The sequence below is a fragment of the Paralichthys olivaceus genome, chromosome 14 (assembly GCF_024713975.1).
Source record: "Paralichthys olivaceus isolate ysfri-2021 chromosome 14, ASM2471397v2, whole genome shotgun sequence".
In the NCBI taxonomy this organism is placed as follows: Eukaryota; Metazoa; Chordata; class Actinopteri; order Pleuronectiformes; family Paralichthyidae; genus Paralichthys; species Paralichthys olivaceus.
This window is the reverse complement of record NC_091106.1, coordinates 7,842,868-7,866,403: the sequence shown is the minus strand read 5'-3', so window position 1 is coordinate 7,866,403 and position 23,536 is coordinate 7,842,868. Positions and strand designations below refer to the sequence as shown.

The window sequence follows — 23,536 nt, the reverse complement described above, 5'->3', positions numbered from 1 at the left end:
TTAAATTAAACAATCACAGCATAGCACAACAAGAATAATATATGAGTAATTACATGAGTGTGTGTAATTTGGTGCAGATTCTAATAAAAATCTGGATCTAGTGACTTTAGTAAAGGGACAAATGGGTATGCACACCCTGGGTCCTTTTCAATCAAGGTAACAAGTTTTAAAATACACTTTACTGCTAACATGCACCAGATACTCTCACCTATTTGCTATCCTTGCACATATAACTTTCAATATTCACTTTCATTATGAGTTCATTCCATCTTCATTCTTACTAAACCATTCACAACAGAGACGTGCACAGATGAAAGGGCCGGGTGTTGTTAACTGGTGACGTCAGGCAGTGGGCCGGGTTTTGCAGCCCGCAGTACTTGCGCCCGGTCACCGGGAACCTTGGCTGTCATCTGTCCCACAGTAAAGATGGCAGCGAACAAGTCGTACACTATAGTAGAATATTTCGGCGGGGACGACGGCTACCGCTGTGGTTACTGCAAAAATGAAAAGGGAAACTTCTCTCATGGTAAGTGTCTGAATGAAGCGGCCGAGGAACGTGGAACAGGACAGATCTGGCTAATGCTAACTACCTAGCTTCCGTCTACTCGCTGGACACAAGTGACCGGTTTTTAAAGGGGGGGGGGGCTGGTTAAATGTTAGCTCTGTGATGCTAATGTCACAACAAGTTACAGCGAATGTACCGACAGTTGAGGACATGGTAAGAGCACATGTCAGTCTGCGTGAACCTCAGGTTCAATGGAAGATGTTGAGGTTGTTCCCCAAGCTAAGTTTTTAGCCGTTAGCATCTTTCAGCTCAACTGTCTAACCCCGGGGAAGACAACACTGACATGTAATAACCAGCGAAGATAAACAAGCAGATAAACTGTTGCTCATCTGTGCCACAATGTTTTACTCACGACGAACGCTGCAATGTTAGTAAATTAGCAGTAGACATATGTTCATCCCTGTTAGCACCAAGCTAGCTAACGAGTGGTGTTACACACAGGACAACGAGGCTGGTGTCCTAACATGAATATGCGGAAGTCTCTCTCATATGTCCCTCCTGAGCTGAGACACTGGATCAGAGGCCTGTGGTGTGGTTCTGAGCAGATGCTTACTTTATCTCACGGAAGCTACATGAACTTCTCATACTTTCTGAACTTCTCATACTTTCTGAGCTGACGTGGTTTATTTACAAAACTATCTTTCGTGTGTGTGAGTGTGTGTCGTTCATATTCTCTTCTAATTATCACACTGTCTAATTATTGGGTTTAAAAGCCTTTTGGTGCTGTGGTTGGGTAGAACAGAGGATATGCCTTTAAATCAGATTCTCAAGGGAAGTGTAAACAACAAAGTACTGTGTTTACATATCTTTTTGTCAGATAGTTTCTCAAATGGATGCCTGACTTGCGCAAACACATGACTCTTATCACAAAATGGTCTGTTTATCAGCTGGCACTCTTAGGAAATGAGAAAAAACACTGATATGTATTTGTGAGTATTGTGTCTTGTTTATCTACACCTCATGAAGGAGCCCCTCCTCCCACTGTCTGTGGTAGGACTGCATATTTAATGTAAAGTTATGGAAGCTTGGACAAATTCCAGCAAGCTTCCTTTACATTTACTCGATGTAAGACGTTGATGCAGAGAAGTGTTTCTATGGCCTGCAAAAATGTCAGGAACATTACTCTCAGGAATGTGTTCACAAATGAGAGACACACTACACAACCACCTGCAGTGCAAGTTAAGTGTCTACTGATGGTGGGAGTAGACAGTTCAGGAGAACTTCAATGTGACTCAAGTTAGGTTTGTTCTGACTGTTGTTTAAGAGACTTGGTTAATGTAACTCTGCATTTTCCAAAGTTTGACTATGAAAAATCTGTGTAAGAAGATGCAAAGAGGTTTTCTTTACTGGACAGAAATGTGCCATTCAGACAAGGGAGCAGGTTGACTATTATTAGGCTTCAGGCAGGTCCTGATGAAGTCAATGAGCGATTGGGCTCGGAGCCAGCAGACGAGAGCTGTTGTCTAATCTAAGATAAGAGTGGTAATCTGTTACATCATGTGGACATGGAAGGTTCTTAGGAAGATGGGAGATTGCTCTCTGTTTAACTCTTATGGTCAGAAACAGTGTTCACAGGTTAGAGGTTCAATTAGACTAGACTGGTAATCCATCATTTCAGGACACTAGAGTCAGAATTAAAACCGCTGCTTGAAAATAATCAAGTTATATCTAATAAGCAATTTCCCTCTGCTATAAAATCTAAAGTTATTGCTGAAGTGCTTGTATTTACACTCTGTAGATCGTAGGATTGCTATCAGCAGTGTGTTTTGTTGTATTGTAGATTTTTCCAAGTAGCTGATCAGGAAGATAACACTCTCATTTATGTGACTGATGCTGGGATGTTATCAACACTGTTGAGTCCACAATACAGAGGTCAACATCTGCCCTTCTCTGTGTTCCTGTGTCTGTCATGCCTCAGTGGAGGCTGGAGAATGGATCAGGTGTGAACGATGGAAAGGCGCTTGTGTTGTACCATGATGATGGCAGCTGTTCTGCTCACATTAAGCTCACACGGCTCAATTCAATTGTTCTCTAGAACTCTTACTATTGTAATCTTCTGACTTCCAGTTCTCTGAATTTTCAGTAAACACGCACTGGGCTCAAATATACTAATTCTTGAAAATTTTTTGGATGTCCTGTTTTATAAGTTTAACCGTTTGATTTGCTTTAAAGTTTACAAGTCTCACTCACTCATACTTTTTTAACAAATTGACATTTCACCTAAATGAGTTTAAGTGCGTTTTTGGTTCAGTGTGATTTTATACAGTTTATTCTGTTTCAGTTTATTCAGTTTATTGAAGAACTCACCCAACACTAGATGCAAATACTGTTCATCCAATTTATACATTTTCAGTGTAGCTGCACCACTGTCAATGATCTGTAGTAACACTGTGTATGACAGATCTGTTTTGAGATATTTTATTTATAATTATGATTCTATGTGTGTATTTCAAACTGGTGCTTTTTTACATTTATAAATACACATATTTAAAAGCTGTACAAATGGTGCAGTAATGATAATATCTGTCTCTCACATTGTGTTTCTGCTGTATAAGCCTCTAGCTCCATTCATTTCCTGCATCAGTGGTGTGGTGACGCTCTGTTGGATCACACTGTGTTGTTGCCTTGTCTCTGTGGACTCTGGCTATCACCTGTCTCCTGGGACATGGAACATTATACTCAGTTGCAAACTTAGTGTGTGTTATGTGAACTGGTACACAATCAGTTCCCTGGGTTGATTTAGATGTAAACTGATAGCTGTCTCCTTTATATTTGGTGTGAGTGCACATGCAAACTGTGTGTATATAGTTGCAGAGGAAAAGGTCAAGAGTTGAAACAGAGAGCTCAGTTCTGGGAAGTAGGATCCAAGCTGCTGTGGCTTCAAATAATATATTTGTTTCCATAGGGGGCTTAATGCACTGTGGGAATTTACTAAGAGGGACAGTGAGGTTTAATTTGAAATGATAATATGGACTTTCTATGATACTCTCACGCAGCTTGTAGACAAATGACGCCTTATTATATGCATGCTTGTTTTTATGAGCTGTTCTATCAGAATCCATATGCCAGGTTCTGGAACACTAAACTGTATACTTTCTCATTGACTGTATTCTTTGTCACCTGCATAGATTTATTATAAGTGCAAGTCAAGGCTTTTTTGTCCCTTTTGTGGAATTTAACTTGCATCAGAGTTTAACCATGAAACAATATCACAATATCTTCTGGTTTTACCTGTTCATTTTGAGCGTTAGTGCAGGTGAGAGATGCTCACCAGCAGCGGCACATCACAAGCATAGGTATCAACTACAAGAAATCAATCAAATGATTTCAAGCAGTGACACTCTTTTTGTTTTCTACAGGGATGTGGTCTCACACCATGACGGTACAAGACTATCAAGACCTGATAGATCGAGGATGGAGAAGGTGAGTGTCTGTCTCCTGGCTTCAACCAGTCCCTGTATTCTGACATGGATCTGTATGAAATTTCTGATTCATATAGTTCAAATCATTGTTCATGTCATTGCTGTTCACGTCTTCCTTTTCAGAAGTGGGAAATACGTGTATAAGCCCATAATGAACAAGACATGCTGTCCACAGTATACCATCAGGTAATGATGTTTTACACATTAGAAATTCCTTCTGTCATTCATGCTTCACTTATCTTAAGCTCTGTCAAGATCATATGTAGATGACCCATTGTAGATGTAAAGAGTTGAATATTACTCTTTGAAAAAAGGCTTTTCTAACCAGACATTGACCTTTTGTGCTCTCTGTCAAGATGTCATGCACTGAAATTTCAGCCTTCCAAATCCCACAAGAAAATCCTGAAGAAAATGAGCAAATTCATTTCCAACGGAGAATTGCCAACAGGACAGGATGATGGTGAGAGTATTTTTATATATCTAAAATAGATATTAAGGTGTCTGTATTGCATGGAGATTTTCTCTGTATTGGTATTCAGTAGTCCACACTCTCAGATTGTCGGTCAGAATTTGACTTAGAGTTTGAAACTACAGTTATAGTTGGACACAAAAGCACAACAGTGCTGGTACTAGAACACAAATAGTGTAAGCAATGTTGATTTTGTGCCTTGTAGCTGAGCCAATGGATTCTGTGTGTGAAGAAGCTCGTCCACAGGAACCAAGTACGGTCTGTCACGCAGAAGTGAAGTGTGCTGCCATAACAGACATTCAGAAGGAAGTCGCAGAGTGTCCCACTGGCACTGAAGTTCAGAAGGAGGCAGTGGATGCGGCACCTACAGGCCCAGAAACCACAAGGAAGGATCTCATGTCTGTCCTGGATGAAAGAACAGCAGCTACAGCTCCTAAAGCAGGTGAGAATATGTTCTTGCTGTTATTGGAAAAAGTTATTAAGTTTATTATTAATTAGCTACTTGTTTTTTTGTGGTATTTATCTCTTCGTTCAGTGAGTCCTTGTTTTTTCTTATTAAATCAACAGCTTGCTTTTTGTTTTCATAAAGAACATTAACTATGAATGTGGAACTACTATCATTAGTCGATCAGTCAATCAAGGGCTGTGCAATACAAACAAAATCTCCAAACAGGTCACTTCACCTCCAGGTGCTGATACATATCATTGTTAGACAATCTTTTAGTCCATCTTTTAGGAGCTTGGAGTCTTCTCCTGTTCATTCAGGTCAGGTTCATTCTCTTCCATGTTTGTGTTGCTCATAATAATTTCCTGTCTGCACCTGTGTGGTGGGGAAGAAAACAAAGCACTTTTCAAATGACTGCTGATTTGCAGCACAGTGAGATAAACAACAGAGCATAATAACTTTTTTCTGTTGTAACTTAATGTATATGGTCATGTAGTACATATATATATATATATATATATATATATAGGCAGGTATTTTGATAATCACACATGCACACATTACATATACCATCTTGGTGGCAATTTTAATGCTAGTTGATTTTTATTTAGTCCAATCATCTAGGTTTAATAGTGCAATTAATGTAAGCACTTTTATTATTATGATATGGCAAAATTGTGTGATATTAATGAACAAGTCAGGTTCTCATAACTGAGTAGCTACTATTTGACCTAACTGGATTTTACACAGGACTTGTGAATGACGGCTGGTTATCAGCTTTAAAGGGCAGGCTGATTAGACACAATACAATCTCCTTAGTTTGGACCTTTTGGTCACCTCTCATCCTGACTCCACACTGTCTTCTACTCATTAAGGCATCTCTGTGTGGCTGCTGTTATTCATGCTGTCTCTCCTATGACCAACTTATCAGGTGCTGTTTTTTTGTAAAATATAGGATGTCTGGTGTTCTGTCAAACTGAAGGTGGATGACTTTAAATGTCTTGGCTGTCACTTTAGTGAAAGTTCATTATATTTGATTGTAAAGGGGCCACTGTGCTTTTCCTTTAGAACTGAGGTACCATTGCTTGCCAGAGGGGGTCACTGTCTACTTTTTAATATACCCCACTGTGTAGCAGCTTGGTGAATGAGGCTGCTGTGTCTTCAGTGTTTTCAGGAGCATGCCTGGTTTGGGCTTATCGGTCATGTTCTCTCTCTTTACACTCTGTACAGGATATCCCCACAGCCAACTCACAGTAATGAATTAATAACAATCACAGTGAAGAGATAATAAACTCCCATTAGACAGGAAGCCGCACGTCTAACAAATGTTCGTGTTTCATGCCTCCACCAAATTTTTTTCAGAGTAAGAACAGGCCCCATACTCATTAATCAAATGATAATTACATGGATTGAAACAGGAAGCTTAATGCTGGTACAGGTTGATCCAGATGCAGACACACAGAAACAAATTTGAACAGTGCCAGTGTCCTTCTACCCTTACGTCTGTGTCAGCACCACACTCCTCTTCCTCCCTCTGTCAAAAAGAACAAGCCAGCTAGCAAAGAGGAAGCAAGGAGGATTTACTACGCTGAGCCAGTGGTTCCTCCACTCCCCGCTTATTCACCTCCAACAGAAAACACCTGGACATATCTCTCCTGTAGGTTTATGGCCGAAGCTCTTTATGACTTTGGGCAGGTTCCAGTTCTAGCTTGAGAAATCTTGGTTTCCCATCTGCTGTATAGCCTTCATAAAGTCATAGGTAAACAGATACAGAAGGGCATATGGAACATTATGTTTCAGAAGGTTTCATGTGTAGGCGTTTGCTTTGGAGAATCACAAGTAGAGAAACTATTTGTTTTTTTATAACACTTTGAAATTGTGCCCTTTATCAATATAGAAAACAGTGGTGCAGTAAAGGAGTTCAAGTCCAGGGAAATATTATATACTAAAACTCAGGCTGAAATAATTTTAATTGCCCTGGAGGGACTTATTTTGTTATATATATATGAAATATAAATTTTACTTTATTGCCAAGTGAAATAATTGCTCAGGTAAGATTAAATGCAACTCCATAAAAGGACAGTGTTCATATCTGTGTCTGTGCAGATTGTGGTATGAGTTTATGTGGTAATATTATGACACCATTCAGACCTGGTATTAACATCCATCCCCAGTGATCCGATCACTGCTAATTACGGGTGTGAACGCACCCAAATATGTGTTGAATTTGGTCTTCACAGACACAAAGGTTTATTTGCATGTTGAGAGGGGAAGTGAGATTCGATCACTAGTGACCTTCAGGATATATTTACTGTTCTTTAATGAGCGCTGTCCACTTATTATCGGATCTCTCAGGATATTAATACCAGATCTGATCTATGACTGATGGCCCAGAATGTATTGGTTTGTAGGAAGTGTGTTGTGTGTTTTTACGTAAGCAGAGTTGTCCCAAGGTGGCAACCAGTACAGGTTCCCATTAAATGATGCAGTATTATAGAAGTATTTTAGTGGCACAGATAATGGCGTCCTCCTCCCACAGTAATTTAATTTTGTGGCTCTCCATGTTTACACACAATAAAGCAGTATGTCACAATTCAATCCAGTTTACTCTGATTCTGAGTTGTATGTGCGCTTGGGGAAGCTGTGGGGGGGGTGGAGTGTCATAGCTTTTATGAAGTGCTAACTGCTGGAGCGGGAGCATCTGTCTTCCACAGGAACTGATCTGTTAAGGCTTTATCTTCACCTCCGCTGAGTACGCTGTCCTCAGGAGTACCTGCGTCTGAGAGAGAGAAAGTGCGTGTGTGTTGTGAGTGTGTAATTATAGGGAGAAGCCACGTGGACGTAGTGATGGTGGATAAGGGTTGATGTGTTTGTGGTTGAGTCAGTGTGATGAACACAGTCCAGACTCTGGTTGCTCTTGACCTCGCTGTGTTTATTCTGACAGGAAAACCATTTGACCACGCTATAACTCCCAGGGTTGTGTGTTTATATTCGAGAAATGCTTCCCTCCTGTCGTGCCTCCATTCATTTACTTTTCAAGACAACTGCAGCTGGCAGAGATCTTAATATGATGATACAAGAAACAGATACACATTAATGGGATCCTCAATGCTAATGACTCAGAAACAAACAGTTCACAGGAGTAACACAACTGTTGGTCATACAGAGACCCAGATCAGAGAACTCTTGATAGAAGGCAGCATTTCCACACAGCTCCTGATGTGGTCTATATTTATTATTTAGATAGAATTAGCCTTTACAATAGAATATAAATGACCTTGAGCTTGAGTCAGCTGAAGCCGAACCCTCCTAGTGAACGTCGACCAGTGCCAGACTCTCTCTTAGCACTCGTCGGGCCTGGGCGTCCCTCTCTTCCTCGTGACATTGACGGAGAGGGGGTAAGTTAGTATGTAAGCTGATGGCGGCTGGCAATAGGACAAGCAGGAAATGGCTCTCGTTTCCTTATTGCTCCAAACAGGATGTGGGCGTGTAAACTGTTGACATGGGATGCCCGGAGAGCTGGAGGCCTTGGCAAGAGCCCAGAAGGAGGTGGTGGAGGAGGAGGAGGAGGAGAAGAAACAGCAGAAGGATAAGGAGGGGGGGCCGAGAGAGGGAAATGGGGAGAGATTGAGTTGCTGCAGAGAATGTTAAAGTTAGTCTTGTTGAGAGAGTAATACGGGGGTAAGTGTGTGAGTTTGTGGTGTAAGTAGCAGCCTCAGCAGTTGTGAAAAGAGCAACTGATTCATGTGTTCACATCACTGAGCCAAGATATTCTTTTTTTCATTCTTATAAAAAAACACACACCCATGGTTCATTCTGCATCTTATGTTCCTTCATAAATACATACTAGCTAGCTGCTAACCACTTGGACTAACTAATACAGAACATGTTGTTGTTATAGCCTCCTAAGCAATGATGTAATGTAAAGAGTATTAAGGCAGGGAAACAAGAAAATGACTTCCATAGGGCTCTCTGTCAAGACTGGCTTCTTAGGCAGGGGTACACTAAAGCAAACATGGCAGCCCATTGGCCCTCAGGGGCTGGGGAAAAAACAATCGGAAACACGGTCTGACGCTCACAAAATCTGCCTCATATTTGAGACTTAGCAATACCGGCAGCTTGAAGTTCCCACCTTTCCCACTCCTGTGTTAAGTCTTGTTCAGAAGGCAGCATGAAAGCAAAACATTTCATCTGCGTCCAAAAGGAGTAATTGAGTTATTTCTCACAGCTGCCTGTATTTTTTCCACATTCTTCGTGTCTTTTGCATGAAAATAGATTAAGGTTGCTGTTTTTTGTAACAGTCCCCATAACTCGCACCGTCTCCCCCTCCTCGCTCTTTTCCCCGAGCTGCAGGGATGGGAGCTGATCCCAGCCGGCCGCTGTGTCGTAAGGCCAAAGACCTGAGGAAGGAGCGACGTCTTCAGAAAGAGCAGATGAGAAAAAACGCTGATGTCTCTTCCATTGTCTCTTCTACCCCACCCACTCCCACTCATGCAAGCCAACCTAAAACCCTAGAAGATTTCATCAATGAGTCATTGCCTGACAAGTCTTCTCATTGCCTTGAGGTGAGCAGAAATATGGAGTAGGTGCTTTCTTTTGTCTTTTTTCTTGAAATAAACATCAGCCTATCGTGATTACTGCAGCCATCATTAAGAAATAGTGTTGTTAGTTTCTGCGTCCATAATGTTTGGGTTCAGTTAGCTCCAAAAGCTGCTCTCATTGAGCCCATCTTCCCTCACCCCAGTGACTTCACCATGTGTTTATGTGTGCAGAGAGGATAGCTGGCCACAGCAGAGTGGAAAAATCACCCCTTCCCACTTTGAATTCAACCAAATGACAGGCACACCGCACACACTGGGTCGCGTTACCCTGCTTATGACATTAAAACCACAGCTCCCAGCTCAGCCAGTATGAGAGGACATGGAAATGAACCTTTGGCAGGGAGCAGAACAATGTAGAAAGATCCCTGGCGCAGGCCTCAAGCTGAGGTTGGTAGAGTAACGTCATCCTTGGTCTTGACCAAGATTTGAGCCAGATGCAGCGATGAACCAGGCAGTGTCTGTCTCTCGTCTCTATAACCCCCGAGACCTGACTGACGAGACCTCCTCCCAGTCAGCTTTTTTTAATTGGATTAATTTGTTTGCCTGCAATTATTGTTCAATTTAACTAAGTGGGCATGAACAGAAGGTTATCCCTCGCGGATGAAGGTTAATTATATATTCTGTAAAAGTGAAATAATTAAGAGGTGCCTCTATTTGACACATTCAGCTGTTTATAAAAGAACATGTGGCTAAAAGACAATTTGGATGAAAAGCAGTTTAATGAATCTATGTGATGGTGTGTGAGTCTTGGGTTTTTTATACTGTTGACAAAGTTTAAAGATGTTTTTTAAAGCAGCACCAGAGGATAGATGTTTACACTCCAGTAATTAAATGCAGTCCAGCTCAGTTCCATCATAAACACATCTGTTACACATGTCATGCTACTTGACTGATGAGAATACACCGCAGGATACATATGACATATTTAAAAAAATATAGAAATATAGAGGAAAATGTGTGATTGAGCAGCTCTTAACTTTGGTGCTGCTTAGCTCACTGTGAAAGTGCTCATTTGAAATTCCTCTTGACATGATTGCTGTAAAATCTGGAATCTGTGACCTCAGAGAAGATCATTTTTTATGATTTCATTTAAATGCCTATGCAAACAGATATGCTGCAGGGATGGGGAAGTTCAGATTTATGTATAGTACCATAGTTTCGTGTCCTGGCCCTAAATCCATATGATTTGAAAATCCACCACCAGGGGTCAGTGTGAGAACATCATTCAGAGCCCCTCAGGTTCCTGCGGAAAGTGTGGAACCACATTTCTCCTCAGGATAGGACTGTTATCCACAGTCTCCACTCTCTTCTCATATTATTGTAGCATTTTCCCCTAAATCTCCTGTTGCTGACATGGAATAGTTTAGCTGTTAGTATTCTACTCTGTATTACTTCACAATGGTGTAGGGAAGGTCTTGAAGAATTAGCTTTGAGAAAACACAAATCTTACATTTTAATTAAAAACAAACAAAAGCCACCACACTCTCATTCTCAAAGTATCAGAATTCAGGTTTTAAATTCTAGACTGTTATGAGAGTTATTAAGATTTAATTTTGCATGCGCAGCCCCCTTATCTGTTGCAGTGTTTGTTCACTAAAATATTTCAGCCTGTCAATATATCTCTAGCTTTAGAACAAAATCAAAAAGACCAATCCAGACTTGAGCATTGTCCTTTTCATGTAAGAGGCCTAACGTTTCTGGTGGACTAAAGGATGTGGATGCAGAGTGGTCATATGAGAGAGACCTACTTAGCTCCAACTCAAACAAACCTCAGGTTCAGTTCTTCTATCCTGTCTGTCCAGGGGGATTCATATGGCAAAGCCTCTGCGGCCAATAAAAGCTTCCAAACCAAGAGATGGTTAATTAAATAGGGCTGCAGGATGAGAAAGTTTGATTCTTCTTTAAATTGTGTGTCATTAGCAACCCTCGGCCTGTTTTTCTTCTCTATCTCAGGCTTCTCATGAGCCTCCCCATTGAGCTTGATTCATAGCACTGCAGTGACAGCAATAAGAAATGCTCTGTGTAAAGTTGCAAATGGGACTGATTAATATCTTAGGTGGTGCAAGCCTCACTTCATTATGCATCCATCGTGTGGAGTTATGGATTCATTTATTTGGGAACTTGCATATTTTCTTGCTAACTTATAGACGTGTGACGGCATAAAAAATTTAACTAGTTGCTGTTGGCCATGATCAGACTCAGGGATAAATCTTCATTCTCAGGTGACATGGTGAAGCACTGGAAATGGACTCCCATACAAACTACAGTAAATAGGCTAATGTTTATTTCTGCATTTTGAGAAATATCACAAGTTCTTCTGAGCTTTGACAAGAAATGTTTTTCATGTATTCTCTTTTTTTCTGTGTCTCAATGGAAATAGACATAATACACCCCAATCTGTATTTCTGTCACCAGCCTACAGCTTAAATTTGAAATTATAGAAATACAATTTGCAGACTAAATCATCCAAACTGGATGTTTTCACATTTTGTTATTAAATGGTTAAACTCAGCTACAGTGGGGTGTACTTATGTCAGTGTCACAGTTCTGTCTCTTTGTTCTCTCTTTTTAATTTGTGATGTGTTCCTCTTCAGGGTTTTTTAATCACCACTTATGATGTTCTCAGCAGTTTGTTTTTTTCATTTTCATGTTAACCCTTGTCTGCACATATTCTTTTTGAAGGTGAGGCTAGTGCGCTCCAATCCCCCTAGTCCGCAGTTCAAAGCCTCTTTCGACGCCTCCTACCAGGTGTACAAACTCTACCAGATGGCCATTCACAAGGACCCTCCTGACAAACCCTCCGAGAGCCAGGTCAGAGGGGGGCGTAGGTCAACCGGCTGGAGGGGGCACACAGGGAGGGAGGGAGAGGGCTGATTACAGATCTACAGGGGCATCAGAAGGATTTAAAAATCTTCAAGTTTTGAATAACATAATGTTCTAAAATTTGGTTCAATAATTTCTACATTGTTGGTGTTGGATAGAATTTGTTTTTGTTAACATAACTCAGGTAGTAGTGGTTATAAAAGGGCCTCTGTTTATGATTAATCATCCTTTAATAATTGACAAGTAATCATTATTAACTTTGTGCTTTAAGTATCTAATGGCTATTCACATTGTTTCCTTTCTGAGATAAGTTTTTAACCATAATGAACAAACGTCAGGACTGTACCAAAGATATTGAAAATATGAAGTAGTAAATAACTGGTGCTTAAACTTTCTGACATCAGGTCTCGTGGGCATAAACCAAAATGTCTGTATGAATTATAGAAAAATGCATTAACATGTTAGTATTAAAGAGAGTATGTGTATAAGAGCGTGAGTCAAAGGGGAGGAAATGGAGAGGAAAATGTTTCCATACGCCATGGTTGGGAGCAGTGTTTCTCCAGGTGTTGGAGTTGGCCCTCAGTCGGCCAGTCGGGTCGTTAGTCTTGACGTGTTGGGGGGCCAGTTTTGTCAGCTGAACCCACCCGACCTTCACACATTTGCCGCGTGTCATCATACAGTTCTCTCTGTCTCAACTGGCATCTCATTTCAATTTAGGCTTAGGTTGTAGTGATGAGAATTTAATTTCCCTTGTGCGTGCAGTCTGTCTTACTTTGTTTACCTTCCCGAGAGGAGTCTGTAGTGTTGGAAGAGTCTGTTTGTGTCTCGCTGAGACGATCCATTCACACACGACTCTGGATTTCTGTTGCTTACACGCACCGTTTTGAATCGCGACTTCCCAATCGTCTCTGTGCGATCTCTGGTAAAAGCTGGGCAGTGCACTAGCCTCACCCTCAAGTTGCCCGACCTCTTTGCTGTTTTAAAAACTCTTTCTGTCTCCTACAATCCCATTGTTTTCTTGCATTCATGTGTGATTTCTACAACAATCTGATAAAATCTCCAAATCACGTCTCAAACTCAAAACAGACTTACTGTGTTACCGACTTGCCTTGAGGACTAGGAGACTGATGTGAACCCTGAAATGCCAAAGCACTTGTATAACACTGTTGTATAAACCCTCTATTTTGACTCCTACACTGTTCCTTCAAAGCTTCTCCTTTCTTTTATTGAATACATTTCCTAATTACTCACCATCTTCACATTCATTGCAAACAATAATAAAACCTCCCTCCACCTTATTGCTCCTTTCCCTCCACACCCTGTGCTTGAAGGTGAGGCTAGTGCCGGTCAACTTTGAGGACCCTCAATTCACAGCATCCTATGAGCAGTCGATGGCACTGTACGCCCGCTACCAGATGGCCATTCATGGTGATGACCCCAGCGAATGTAGTGAGAGCCAGGTACTGCATGGTTATTATTCCGCAAATACTTTAGGGCTCTATTGTACATGTTGTTCCAGCTTCATACTCAGGAGAATTTGCTGTTTTCCCTATTTTTTTTTCTCTCGAAGATATATTTTAAATCCATTAAAGGAGAATTCTGGTATTTTTGACCTGGTCCCTATGTTTATAAATGTGGTTTGATGGTTTGTAACTTTTGGATCATCTCCAACATCAACTGCAACTCATCTGCAGTGACTACAATGTAGTCGCTAACAATTTCAGCCTTTTATTGGTGGAAAAATTAATTCATTGGACATTTCGTGGGCTGACCCTGTTGCCCCACAACATTACATTGTAGCCAGTGCTGTCATGTCGCAGTTGGCAGTGGAGATGATCTACTGGGCAGATTCCAAAGGTTTTTGTGAGTACCATTCATTTACACAACCACATTCACAAACATAGGGCCCAGGTTTAAAAATACCAGAATTCCCCTTTTAAAAGTTCAATCTTGCAGCGTCCAATAGTACAGCGAAATAATTACAATCATCGAAATGTTTTTACTGTACAGTTAATGATTATGCTTGTGTATGAGTAATGTGAAAGCTGTAAAACCTATAAAATACAGACTTTACTAGTTTATGTAGTGCACAAGACATATTGTCCAGTAATGAATGGGAAAAGGAAACAGAAAAACTAACCCAGTAAAATAGAGTCATCATTTTTCAAAATGAATTTATAATACCCAGTAAATTAAATAATATAGACACACATCTCAATGGGAGAAAATAAAGTCTAGTCACAGCACCAGACTTGAGGGTGCAGAATTACTGGACATCCTCACTAACCTGAGAGGGCCTTTTGTCCCTCAGGGCTGGAAAAACAACCTCCTCCTCCACCCTCCTGCCAGCAGGCCTCTGTAAATTACTGAATTCTCCAGCTTGTAAAAAGTAAGGTAATTAATAAATAATAAAAGCTGTCAGATTGGGCAGACTGTGGCAGATTCTTTCCTAGTGCCATAACACTAGCCCTATTAATAGGGAACGTGTGTTCGTGTGTGTTTGTGTGCACAGCTTCAAGTTTATAGCTGTGCCGGGATCGGATGGGTTCAAGAACTAGAGGAATAACATCAGAAAAAAAAGTAAAGGTGTGGAGCTCTGCAAACAACTCTGCTGTCTGTTGGGTTGCCAGAAAGTAAACTTTTTTTTTTTTTATAGATGGACTTTCCAGGTTTGATACTGACTCCATAGTGTTGTGTAAAAGCACAGTGAGTTGAGGTTGGGTTCATTACTCTAACAGGTGAGGACACGCTACCTTAGGGAGAGGTTTAGAGAGATGAATAGAATCTGAATTGCATCGCTATATATTTATTTTGACTGGGTTTAATTAACATGACAAAATGTACAAAGGTTATTCTGTGCTTTATGGAGATTTCTCAGAGTTGAGCACAGCCTTTTGTGATATATCGCATTAATTCAAGGAGACAAGGAGAGACCATGTTGTCCTCCAATGTTTGTCTTGTCCCACTGCAGTTAATTTCCACAAAAGAACTAATTATTTCCATTTAATTCTTTTATGGCCTTAAAAGGGCTTTAGTATGTTGTTTGCAAGATAATGTAGTTTATAGAGAGTTTAGGCTGAGTACACCCTAGGCTCGCTATGGACTAGGCTACTTCATCTTATCTTCAGTTACGGGAAATTGCATTCTGGGACTCTGATATTCTTCATATCTGCCAAGCTTAAGATGGGTCTGAAATGTTTCATAATGGTTTTAAAAAGTCTTTAATTTAACTTGTTGAAACCTGCAGAAACCCTATGAATAATGTTCACATTAGTTGGCCTCACTACAGTGACAACTCCTCCTGCGCAGAACTAAAACACTGCTGATTTTATTTGCTTGCCCGTCAAACCCCTGGTTAACTCCCCTGTTCTTTTCCCAGAAGATCTGAGCTTCCCATTGTCCTGTGGCATTCATACAGAAATGAGAAACACATTGTTGATGTGATGATGCCACATTCTGGTGCCATGCCATTCTGGGCCTGAGCTGCTACCTAGGAAGTTGGGTCATTTTGTGTTTTGTAGAGGTATTTATTAATCTATTAAAGTGTTACCTCGGGACAGAGTGTTGAATACCATCAGGCTGGCTCGAAGCCAGGCGATCGGAGTGATTGTGTGTTTGTGCAAGTTGTATTAACCTGCCAAAGTAGTGCTATCATTAGACAGTATGATGTCCTGGAGCAAAGTGGCTTTATTTGTTTAAGGATCATATGCATTTCCTGTCATACAATGACTGGATGGGAGCCAGATATTATTCCATCCACATCCAAATCTGGTTTCCTGACAAAGCTGAAGCACATACTTGTAGTTATTTAGATATGTGTGCACACACACAGGCACGCACATGCACGCACACACTCTAACTCACACTTACTGTTCTTAACTGTTGTGCTGAGCCGTGACTCTGAGTTCCTGCACATGTGGCATTCATTTTCAGGAAAACAAATCCTGTTAAATCTGTATGTACTCTTCTCAATGGCCAGAGCTTTAACCAAGACACGTGAAAAAAAGTTATCAGTAGAACTGGAATAAATGAAGGAGAAATAATAACCATCTGTTCAGATAACCTTAAAATGATTTGCAATGTGCTCAAATACAATAATAAAAATTCAATATCACTGCATCATCACTACTTGCAGCCATGTTCCCGAAGTGCCTTTACTCACTGAAGGATCTTGTCAGTGGAACTTTGGCAAAGAGATAAAAAAAAACTGCATTGGGGTTATTTTTATTGTTTTTTAATTTGTGACGAGGGGTTTTAAGTGGCCATTAGACTTAAGCAGATGTGCATGCTTATATGTACCGCATTTGCGTGAATGAAGACACGACAGTGTGTGTGTGTATGTGTGTGTGTGTGAGACGGCTGCTTGCACTCCTGATTATATACAGATGTGTTTACTATAAGAAAGGGAGAGTTAGAGAGGAAGTGATGGACTCCATGTGTTGGTGATGAGAATGTTCCAGAAGGTGCTCTGGACATGGCTCTGTTAACGAGCGTTATGTGTTGTATTCGCGGAAGAGAGGAAGCTGAGATCGTATTTACTTAATTGTACCCTTACTGTATTTGTGCCTGAGCGACTGTACCCAAACATTCAGTCAGTCTGAGTGTGTGTGTGTGTGTGTGTGTGTGTGTGTGTGTGTGTGTGTGTGTGTGTGTGTGTGTGTGTGTGTTGTGTGTGTTTGTGTCAGCCTGTGTCAGCCTGGCAGCACCATGTGGTCTGTTGTTTGTCCGTGACCAGGTTGGGGTCAGTGTTGCCAGGCTCCAGGCGAGCGGCCTCACCCAGCCAAGCAGGGTTAACAAGGCTGCTGTGCACTTGTTTCTCCGGTTATGATTACCCAGAAGCCCCAATAATGAGTGCCCGGTAAAGATGGAAGAGAAGTGAGGTCCTCTTAGCTCACATCAAGTTGACACACTTGTAGTCTACTTGTCTGATTAAATAACTCGGCATTTTACTACCAAGTCATCTGGACACTCAGTTCCACACACAGCAGCCAGTGTAGAAGCATGACTCTTATAAATGATGTCATCTAATAACTGCAGCTGTTGTTCTGTGGGTAAACCATTTAATTTTCTTTTTCTTTTAATGAGTTTTAAAACAAAAGTTTCATTTGTACCCCTCAGCTATTTTGCACACTGGGAGGCTTTGCTGTTGGTAATTTGTTGACTGGTAAAAGTAGTAGTCACTGTAGAACTGGAGTGGAAAATTACACTTTACTGGCAGAGTAACACAGGTGGAGAACTTGATCACGATTTTTCTTTTGGTTCAAGCCAAGATAATTGTCGACTAAACAGACGTAAGTTCCATATTGATCAGCCAAAGCTTGAACATTGTGCAAAATCCCTTTCTCTTTATCAGGTGAATAGAATTTTATTATCTTAGCACTGAATATTATGTATAAATATATTTGCACCACCCACTAAATTAACAATTTGACACATCAAGAATTGAGCATGGATGTTAGACATTAAATTGGCCACTTTGCTTAAATTGTGGTCCCTCTTTGGACTCTTATTTAGAAAAATCCTAGATCCTATACTGATATTCTGCTTTATTTACATTTCTTGGTCATGAAGGTTCAAAAACGACATGTTAGAAGTCATTGCCCCATATTTATTACTTTATACATATGTATTGATATATATACTGTACATAGGTTTCCAAAATTATTTACTCAGCATTATCAGCATCTGCCCCCAGAAATCTGTATCAGTCGTGCTCTAGTTAAATCAAGGGTAATGTCAGTGTTTTGCATCTTGTTGCAGTGTTTATCATACAACAAGAACATTGTTTTTATAATTCTTTTACCAAACTTTATATTTTATAGATTTGCTTATTTTAATGACTGTAACTTAACTCGGTTTGGATGGATTGCGTCACTTTTTTGAGTCTAAAAAGCAGTGAAACTTTTTGGGTGTTTGCGTCACAGGCAAAGGTAAAATGGAAACGACAGATGAAGGTGCATCATTCTTTAGCTCACCTCTGCCAAAACAACCCCGGTGTTGGAGAACACTTGTGTCACTAACAAACACACACCCACACACACACAAACAGACACACATCAGCTGCAGCAGACCAATGCAGAAACACACACTCTTTTGGATGAGTTCAGGCTACTGGCAGGGATTTTGAATTGCACCTTAGCCAGGACTGTCCCACCCAGTGAACCATGCCGTCAGCAGTCATCACTATTACTCGCTGCACTTCTGGCTGTGCACTGACACACTCGCACACAAACAGGAGGATGTTGGTGTGCTTGTGGGAATTTCCAGTAACTCGTAGAGCTGCTTCGTGTACAGGAAAACTTGGATTCATGCGTTTATTGAGAGAGTCTGTGAAAGATGAGTCCTATTCAAAACACAAGCAATCATGACAGAAATTAAATCATGAGTAACAGAGAAGCTAGTTGGCATATCCATTTTCATTGGCTTTGGTTTATTCTTACATTCTTTAGGAAGTGGAGAGAGTGGGATTGGATTGATATATTGATACTCAGATTTTAATGCAAACCAGGTACTAGTCTGTTATTTATTTGCTGTCAACGATGTTTTGCTTTTAATCAATTATTATGCTGTGTCAGTCTGTAAAACTGCATTTGAATGTGGTGTACTTCCTGTTTACCCACCTCAAAGAACATAAGTAGTATGTGTTTAAGTGAAGAATTTAGGTTTCTTGCTTTTTTCCCCACCCTAACAAGAACAATATTGGAGGAAGAAAAAAACTAAATCTGAATTAAATCTGCTCAAAGTATCAGCTATCATTATTGTCTGTGAAATATATTTCCATTAATAAATCAAACCCAAGCTGGAGTCAGAAGAAAGAATGTGTCTCATTATTATTCGCAGCCATTGGTTAATGAGTAATTCTGTTATATAACTTCTTAATGTATAGGGCATATTACATAATTTACATCCCTTCTTTTCATTATTTACACCCACATCCTACATGTAGTCCTGTCTGGAACCTCTCCAGCTTATGTTTGTGGGGCTAAACCCCTATTCTGCTCATTAGACAATGAAATTGTGATGCTTCTGCATGAGGGCGAGAGAGACTGAGCGAAGCTGTCCATCACTGCTCCACTGGACACTGCCCACATGTCAGCCCTGATCTCATTACAACAGTTTTTTTGTCATAAACGTGGAAGCTTGCTACGTTTTCTACCGTCCTACAGGTCAACTGGTCTGTAAACACACTGCTCTCAACCCTGGCGCTAGAAAAGAAGGAGCACAGGAAATAGTAGACAGAATGGAAGAAAGCTTTTAAGTTTCCACAGACACAAAGCCCCCCAGTAATTGATATCTGATGTGCATTTGAAAGTGTGTTAAGAGATAGGCTATTTTGACATCAGTGACGCTGCTTATTTAAGCTGTCACTATGTCCTCCCTGAACTGAAAGCTGGAGTTGATAGGATAAATGTTTTCATTTGTGTAAATACAATCTTCCCTCTAATGCCCCTTTGTGAATGTGGAGGCTGCATTTGATATGTGACACCTGAGTGAGAATAAAACTGGGAGCGATAAACTATGTAGGACAGCAACGGAGACGTGTATGGTTTTCATTTATGCCTTTCTGAAAAAGTTGGTGACCCAGAGTACTAACTGTTTTTCTCTCTGTCCCCCTCCCCACCTTCTCCCTCCACAGTTCCGGAGATTTCTCTGTGATTCACCACTAGAGGTATGTATTTCCTTTGGCCTGTTGACAGTGTAATAAAACCCCTTCTTAAGTGTCTCTTTTCAGCTCTATGCGTTACCTGTAATGATTTGCCCCAACAAAGGGAAGGTCATCCTGAGGAAATTACCATCAGAGATGAGGATAATGATTTGAAATATGTGCAGTGTTTCAGTTTAAATTTGTTCATCAAACACACTCAAAAGTGGATAAACGCACTCTAGCTCCCCACGTCCTGCACATACCTACCCGTGCACCTTTGCTCTATCTCTTCAAGGTTCCTCCATTTGGAAAAGAGGAGGGGGGCATTGAAGGACTCAGGGAGGTGGCTTTGTTTCATATTGAAAGGGTTTTAATTTAGCTCTGGTGAAATGAAACAGGGTGTTTATGGAGGAAAACGGTGAAATGTGGTGTCCAGATTGCGTTTTGTCTGTGGTCTTCAGACCCAACCTTTCCTCTGGCACTTCCTGACCCAACTGCTCTTCACTGTGTGGTGTAGCACAGATTACAGGATGATCAGGCAGCTTTGTGGACATCAATTTGGGGACCTAACAGATGGCTGTTGGCCCAGTTGGCAAAAATAAGTCATTATTTAGGTTCCATGGAAAGTGTGATATAAGCTTCTAGTGCATTCATTTATACAATCTTTCTGGTATTCTATGTACAGAGTTTAAAAAAAAGTATGGTTATAGTATGAAGGATGCTTGTGGCATCTGACAGAGGATTTGTGGTTAGGTTGCGGGTATTCTCGTTGGTCACTGAAGCTGCTTTCCTTTTCTGGAGGGGCTTTATGTGAGAATGCAAATGCCCAAGTCAGTTGCTGTAGACTTTTTCCAGAAGGTTCCTGCCAACCTGAGTGAGCCCATGTGAGACTACAACAGGAAATTTTACAGAAAATTCACAGCGAGCAAGTGGGCAATTTTATGACGTTTCTAACTGGAAGAATACAAATATATAAAAAAGTGGTGCCATACATGTAGAAGATGCTGATGAAAATTCCAACTTGGAAAGATGAAAAGATTCTAGCGAGAATATTTTGGTGATATGGGCTAATGAACAAAAACACTGCTTTTGCAGCAGAATGCCATATCCAGGCGCAACCCCTTGCCTGAATGTTCCGGAAATGTTCCTGTTGTTGCGGACAATCTCCTGCTGCATTCTAAGGAAAATGTCCAGACCCAGTTTTCTGGACATTTTCCGGAGTTCATGTCTGAAAATGGCTTCAAAGAGGTGAAGGTGCAGCCAAGCCTCTCTGAGCGCTCAGCAGGCCTGGTGAGCTGCTGCCTTCAGAAGCGCTAGTGGACATGTTGGGTCAGGACAATTACACCAGCAATTAGACTCAGGATGGGCACATATAACAGCCTCTTTAATTGGATTGAGGTCCAGGAGCGCACACAGACGGACTGACACAGAGACACACAGACACAGTCACTCCGTGCTGCCCCGTGGGCCTCCTCAGGCCCTCACTAATGAACATCATTAGTGTTTATAGGAAACAAGCTTTTATCACCTCGTCAAGGCTGGCGTCCAGGCACGGCGAATTACACAGGTCTGCACACATACACACATGTGTGCACACGTACAGTGGCACGCCGCCTCATATCTTAATGATTCCTCTGTCCCCTCCTTTCAGACTGGTTCAGGGGGACGTCTTCATTTCTTTGGCCTGCTCTCTCTCCCAACTTAGTTTTCTTTCTTTCTCTGATCCCTCTCTCTCTCAGCCCCCTCCAAACGCTCTCCATCTCATGCGTGGCTTTCTGAGCTACCTCTGCGTGTTGGCCTCCATCTGTCTCCAATCTGACTGCTATTAAAATACACAGACACTCACCACATGGTGTACTGCATACTGTGTGGTTCATCGGATCACATGTAAGCCTCTATTTATACAAATGTACGCAAACGGCATACTCTCCAATTCAACTGCAGCTAATTAGGGCCCAGGTTGTCCAACTTGCTTGTTTGTTGCTGTGCTCGGTTTTACGAAAATTGCTGAGGATTCATGCTGAAACTCAGAGATAATTCAAATCAGCTCTCAATAATTATTCTTTTTTTTTTTTACATTTACATAAACAAGTAGACAAGTAAAACACAGCTGTACTGTCTGATAAACAGTGGCGCAACATTGCCTGCAAACATGATGAGCAGCAGTCATGCAGGTGCCTCTCAGTGCACTTGACCTTGGTGAGGTCAAGAAACTGTGGGTTTTATGGGCTGTGTGGGGTTTATGCACTCATTCTGTTTCTATTTATTTTTCTTTACAGCCTTGTAATGTGTCAAACCAAGGGGCAAACACTCATTAACAGGGTGTTCACCAGCTAGTCACCTTTTTTTTTTCCCAGGCCAATTCTCTGAAACTCTCTCTATCCACCTATGTTTTGTCCTCTCTTTCCCTCACACAGGAAGATGAAGATAATTTTCAGTTTGTGCAGTAACAGAGATACACCTCAGTAGAGAATCCAGCTGCCATACCATAACACACACCCCACTGTACATGTCTCATCTGTAAGCCAAAAACAGAAAAGTGTACCAGCTGCATCTAGAGTCAAACAGCAGGAGACTTCAGCAAAGGAGCCAAATACTAAAATATGTATTACTTTGACCTTAAATTCATGGGAGAAATAAGTATTTCAATATAGTATTAATACAAGGTGCTCATGATGTGAGCTACACATGCAGCCTGCTTCAAGGTCTTGTTCTGTGTGTATTTGAGTTTGTTGAGGTGAGTTAAATGAGGAGAATGCTGAAAGTATATTATTTGTCTGTCATTACCAGAATCATAAAAGCATAATTGCTGCACCAGTTAGAGCTACACCTAACAACTCTGTGTGGCACATTCACAGTTTGGTAACAGGTTAAAACTCACATTCTATATATTCAGCCTTCTAGAAATCTAGTAAGAGGCAAGCCCCTTGAATCAAGTTTTCACGATAAGCGATGGAACGCTGAGGGTTTCAACAGTATTTCAAAATAATATGCTAATTAAAATGCTTCATAAATAAATCCATGATTGAAATTAATAGAAAAATATCCCGAAAAGTACAAATAAATATATATAAAAATCAAATGAAATTAAAATCAATTGGAATTAAAACCATGCCAAACCCAAAAAGATATAGTGTGATTCACTGATTGTTGTTATGAAATGGGATCTACTCATAGCTTTATCCAAAAATCTATTCTTCAACTAATATCTGCCGCATCGAAACTCTCTGAGGCACAAGCCAAACCTCTGTCCAGACTGATCTTCCAAAGTGATGTTGAAAGCAGCTGCTCTGGTCAGATGTTTTGTGGTTTTTCATCACATCGAATGAAATGTTGTCCTTTTTGTCCAAATCGGGACTTTCAATCATTTTGTGTTTTCAGCCACACACAGTAATGTTCTTTGAAGTGTTTTTACTGCAAATAAAGCTAATAAAGTCATTTCTAAAAACATGCAATTAGTTTGTTCAACATTTAGTTAATATAATTATTGAATCTTGTAAGTATATGTTATATTAGAACTAGATATGAAAAGCGTTTGTTAATATACATTATTAATAATTATCTTA

General features: G+C 40.7%; 1 protein-coding gene across 9 annotated transcripts in view; it reads left to right on the top strand.

Annotated features, from left to right (window-relative positions):
- Positions 1-274: 274 nt before the first annotated feature.
- LOC109636081 (arginyl-tRNA--protein transferase 1) overlaps positions 275-23,536 on the top strand; it is a 50,606-nt gene continuing 27,344 nt past the window's right edge. Inside the window, exons 1-9 of one of the 9 annotated variants that reach the window (XM_069539023.1) lie at positions 347-526; positions 3,925-3,988; positions 4,111-4,173; positions 4,344-4,447; positions 4,692-4,898; positions 9,255-9,466; positions 12,185-12,313; positions 13,657-13,785; positions 19,962-19,994. In XM_069539023.1, the coding sequence (XP_069395124.1) occupies positions 427-526; positions 3,925-3,988; positions 4,111-4,173; positions 4,344-4,447; positions 4,692-4,898; positions 9,255-9,466; positions 12,185-12,313; positions 13,657-13,785; positions 19,962-19,994 (1,041 nt within the window). In that variant the 5' untranslated portion in view covers positions 347-426. Of the gene's footprint in view, positions 527-3,924; positions 3,989-4,110; positions 4,174-4,343; positions 4,448-4,661; positions 4,899-9,254; positions 9,467-12,184; positions 12,314-13,656; positions 13,786-19,961; positions 19,995-23,536 lie in introns of all 9 variants that reach the window. The other 8 variants (XM_069539022.1, XM_020097639.2, XM_069539024.1 and 5 more) reach the window with 8 other exon arrangements.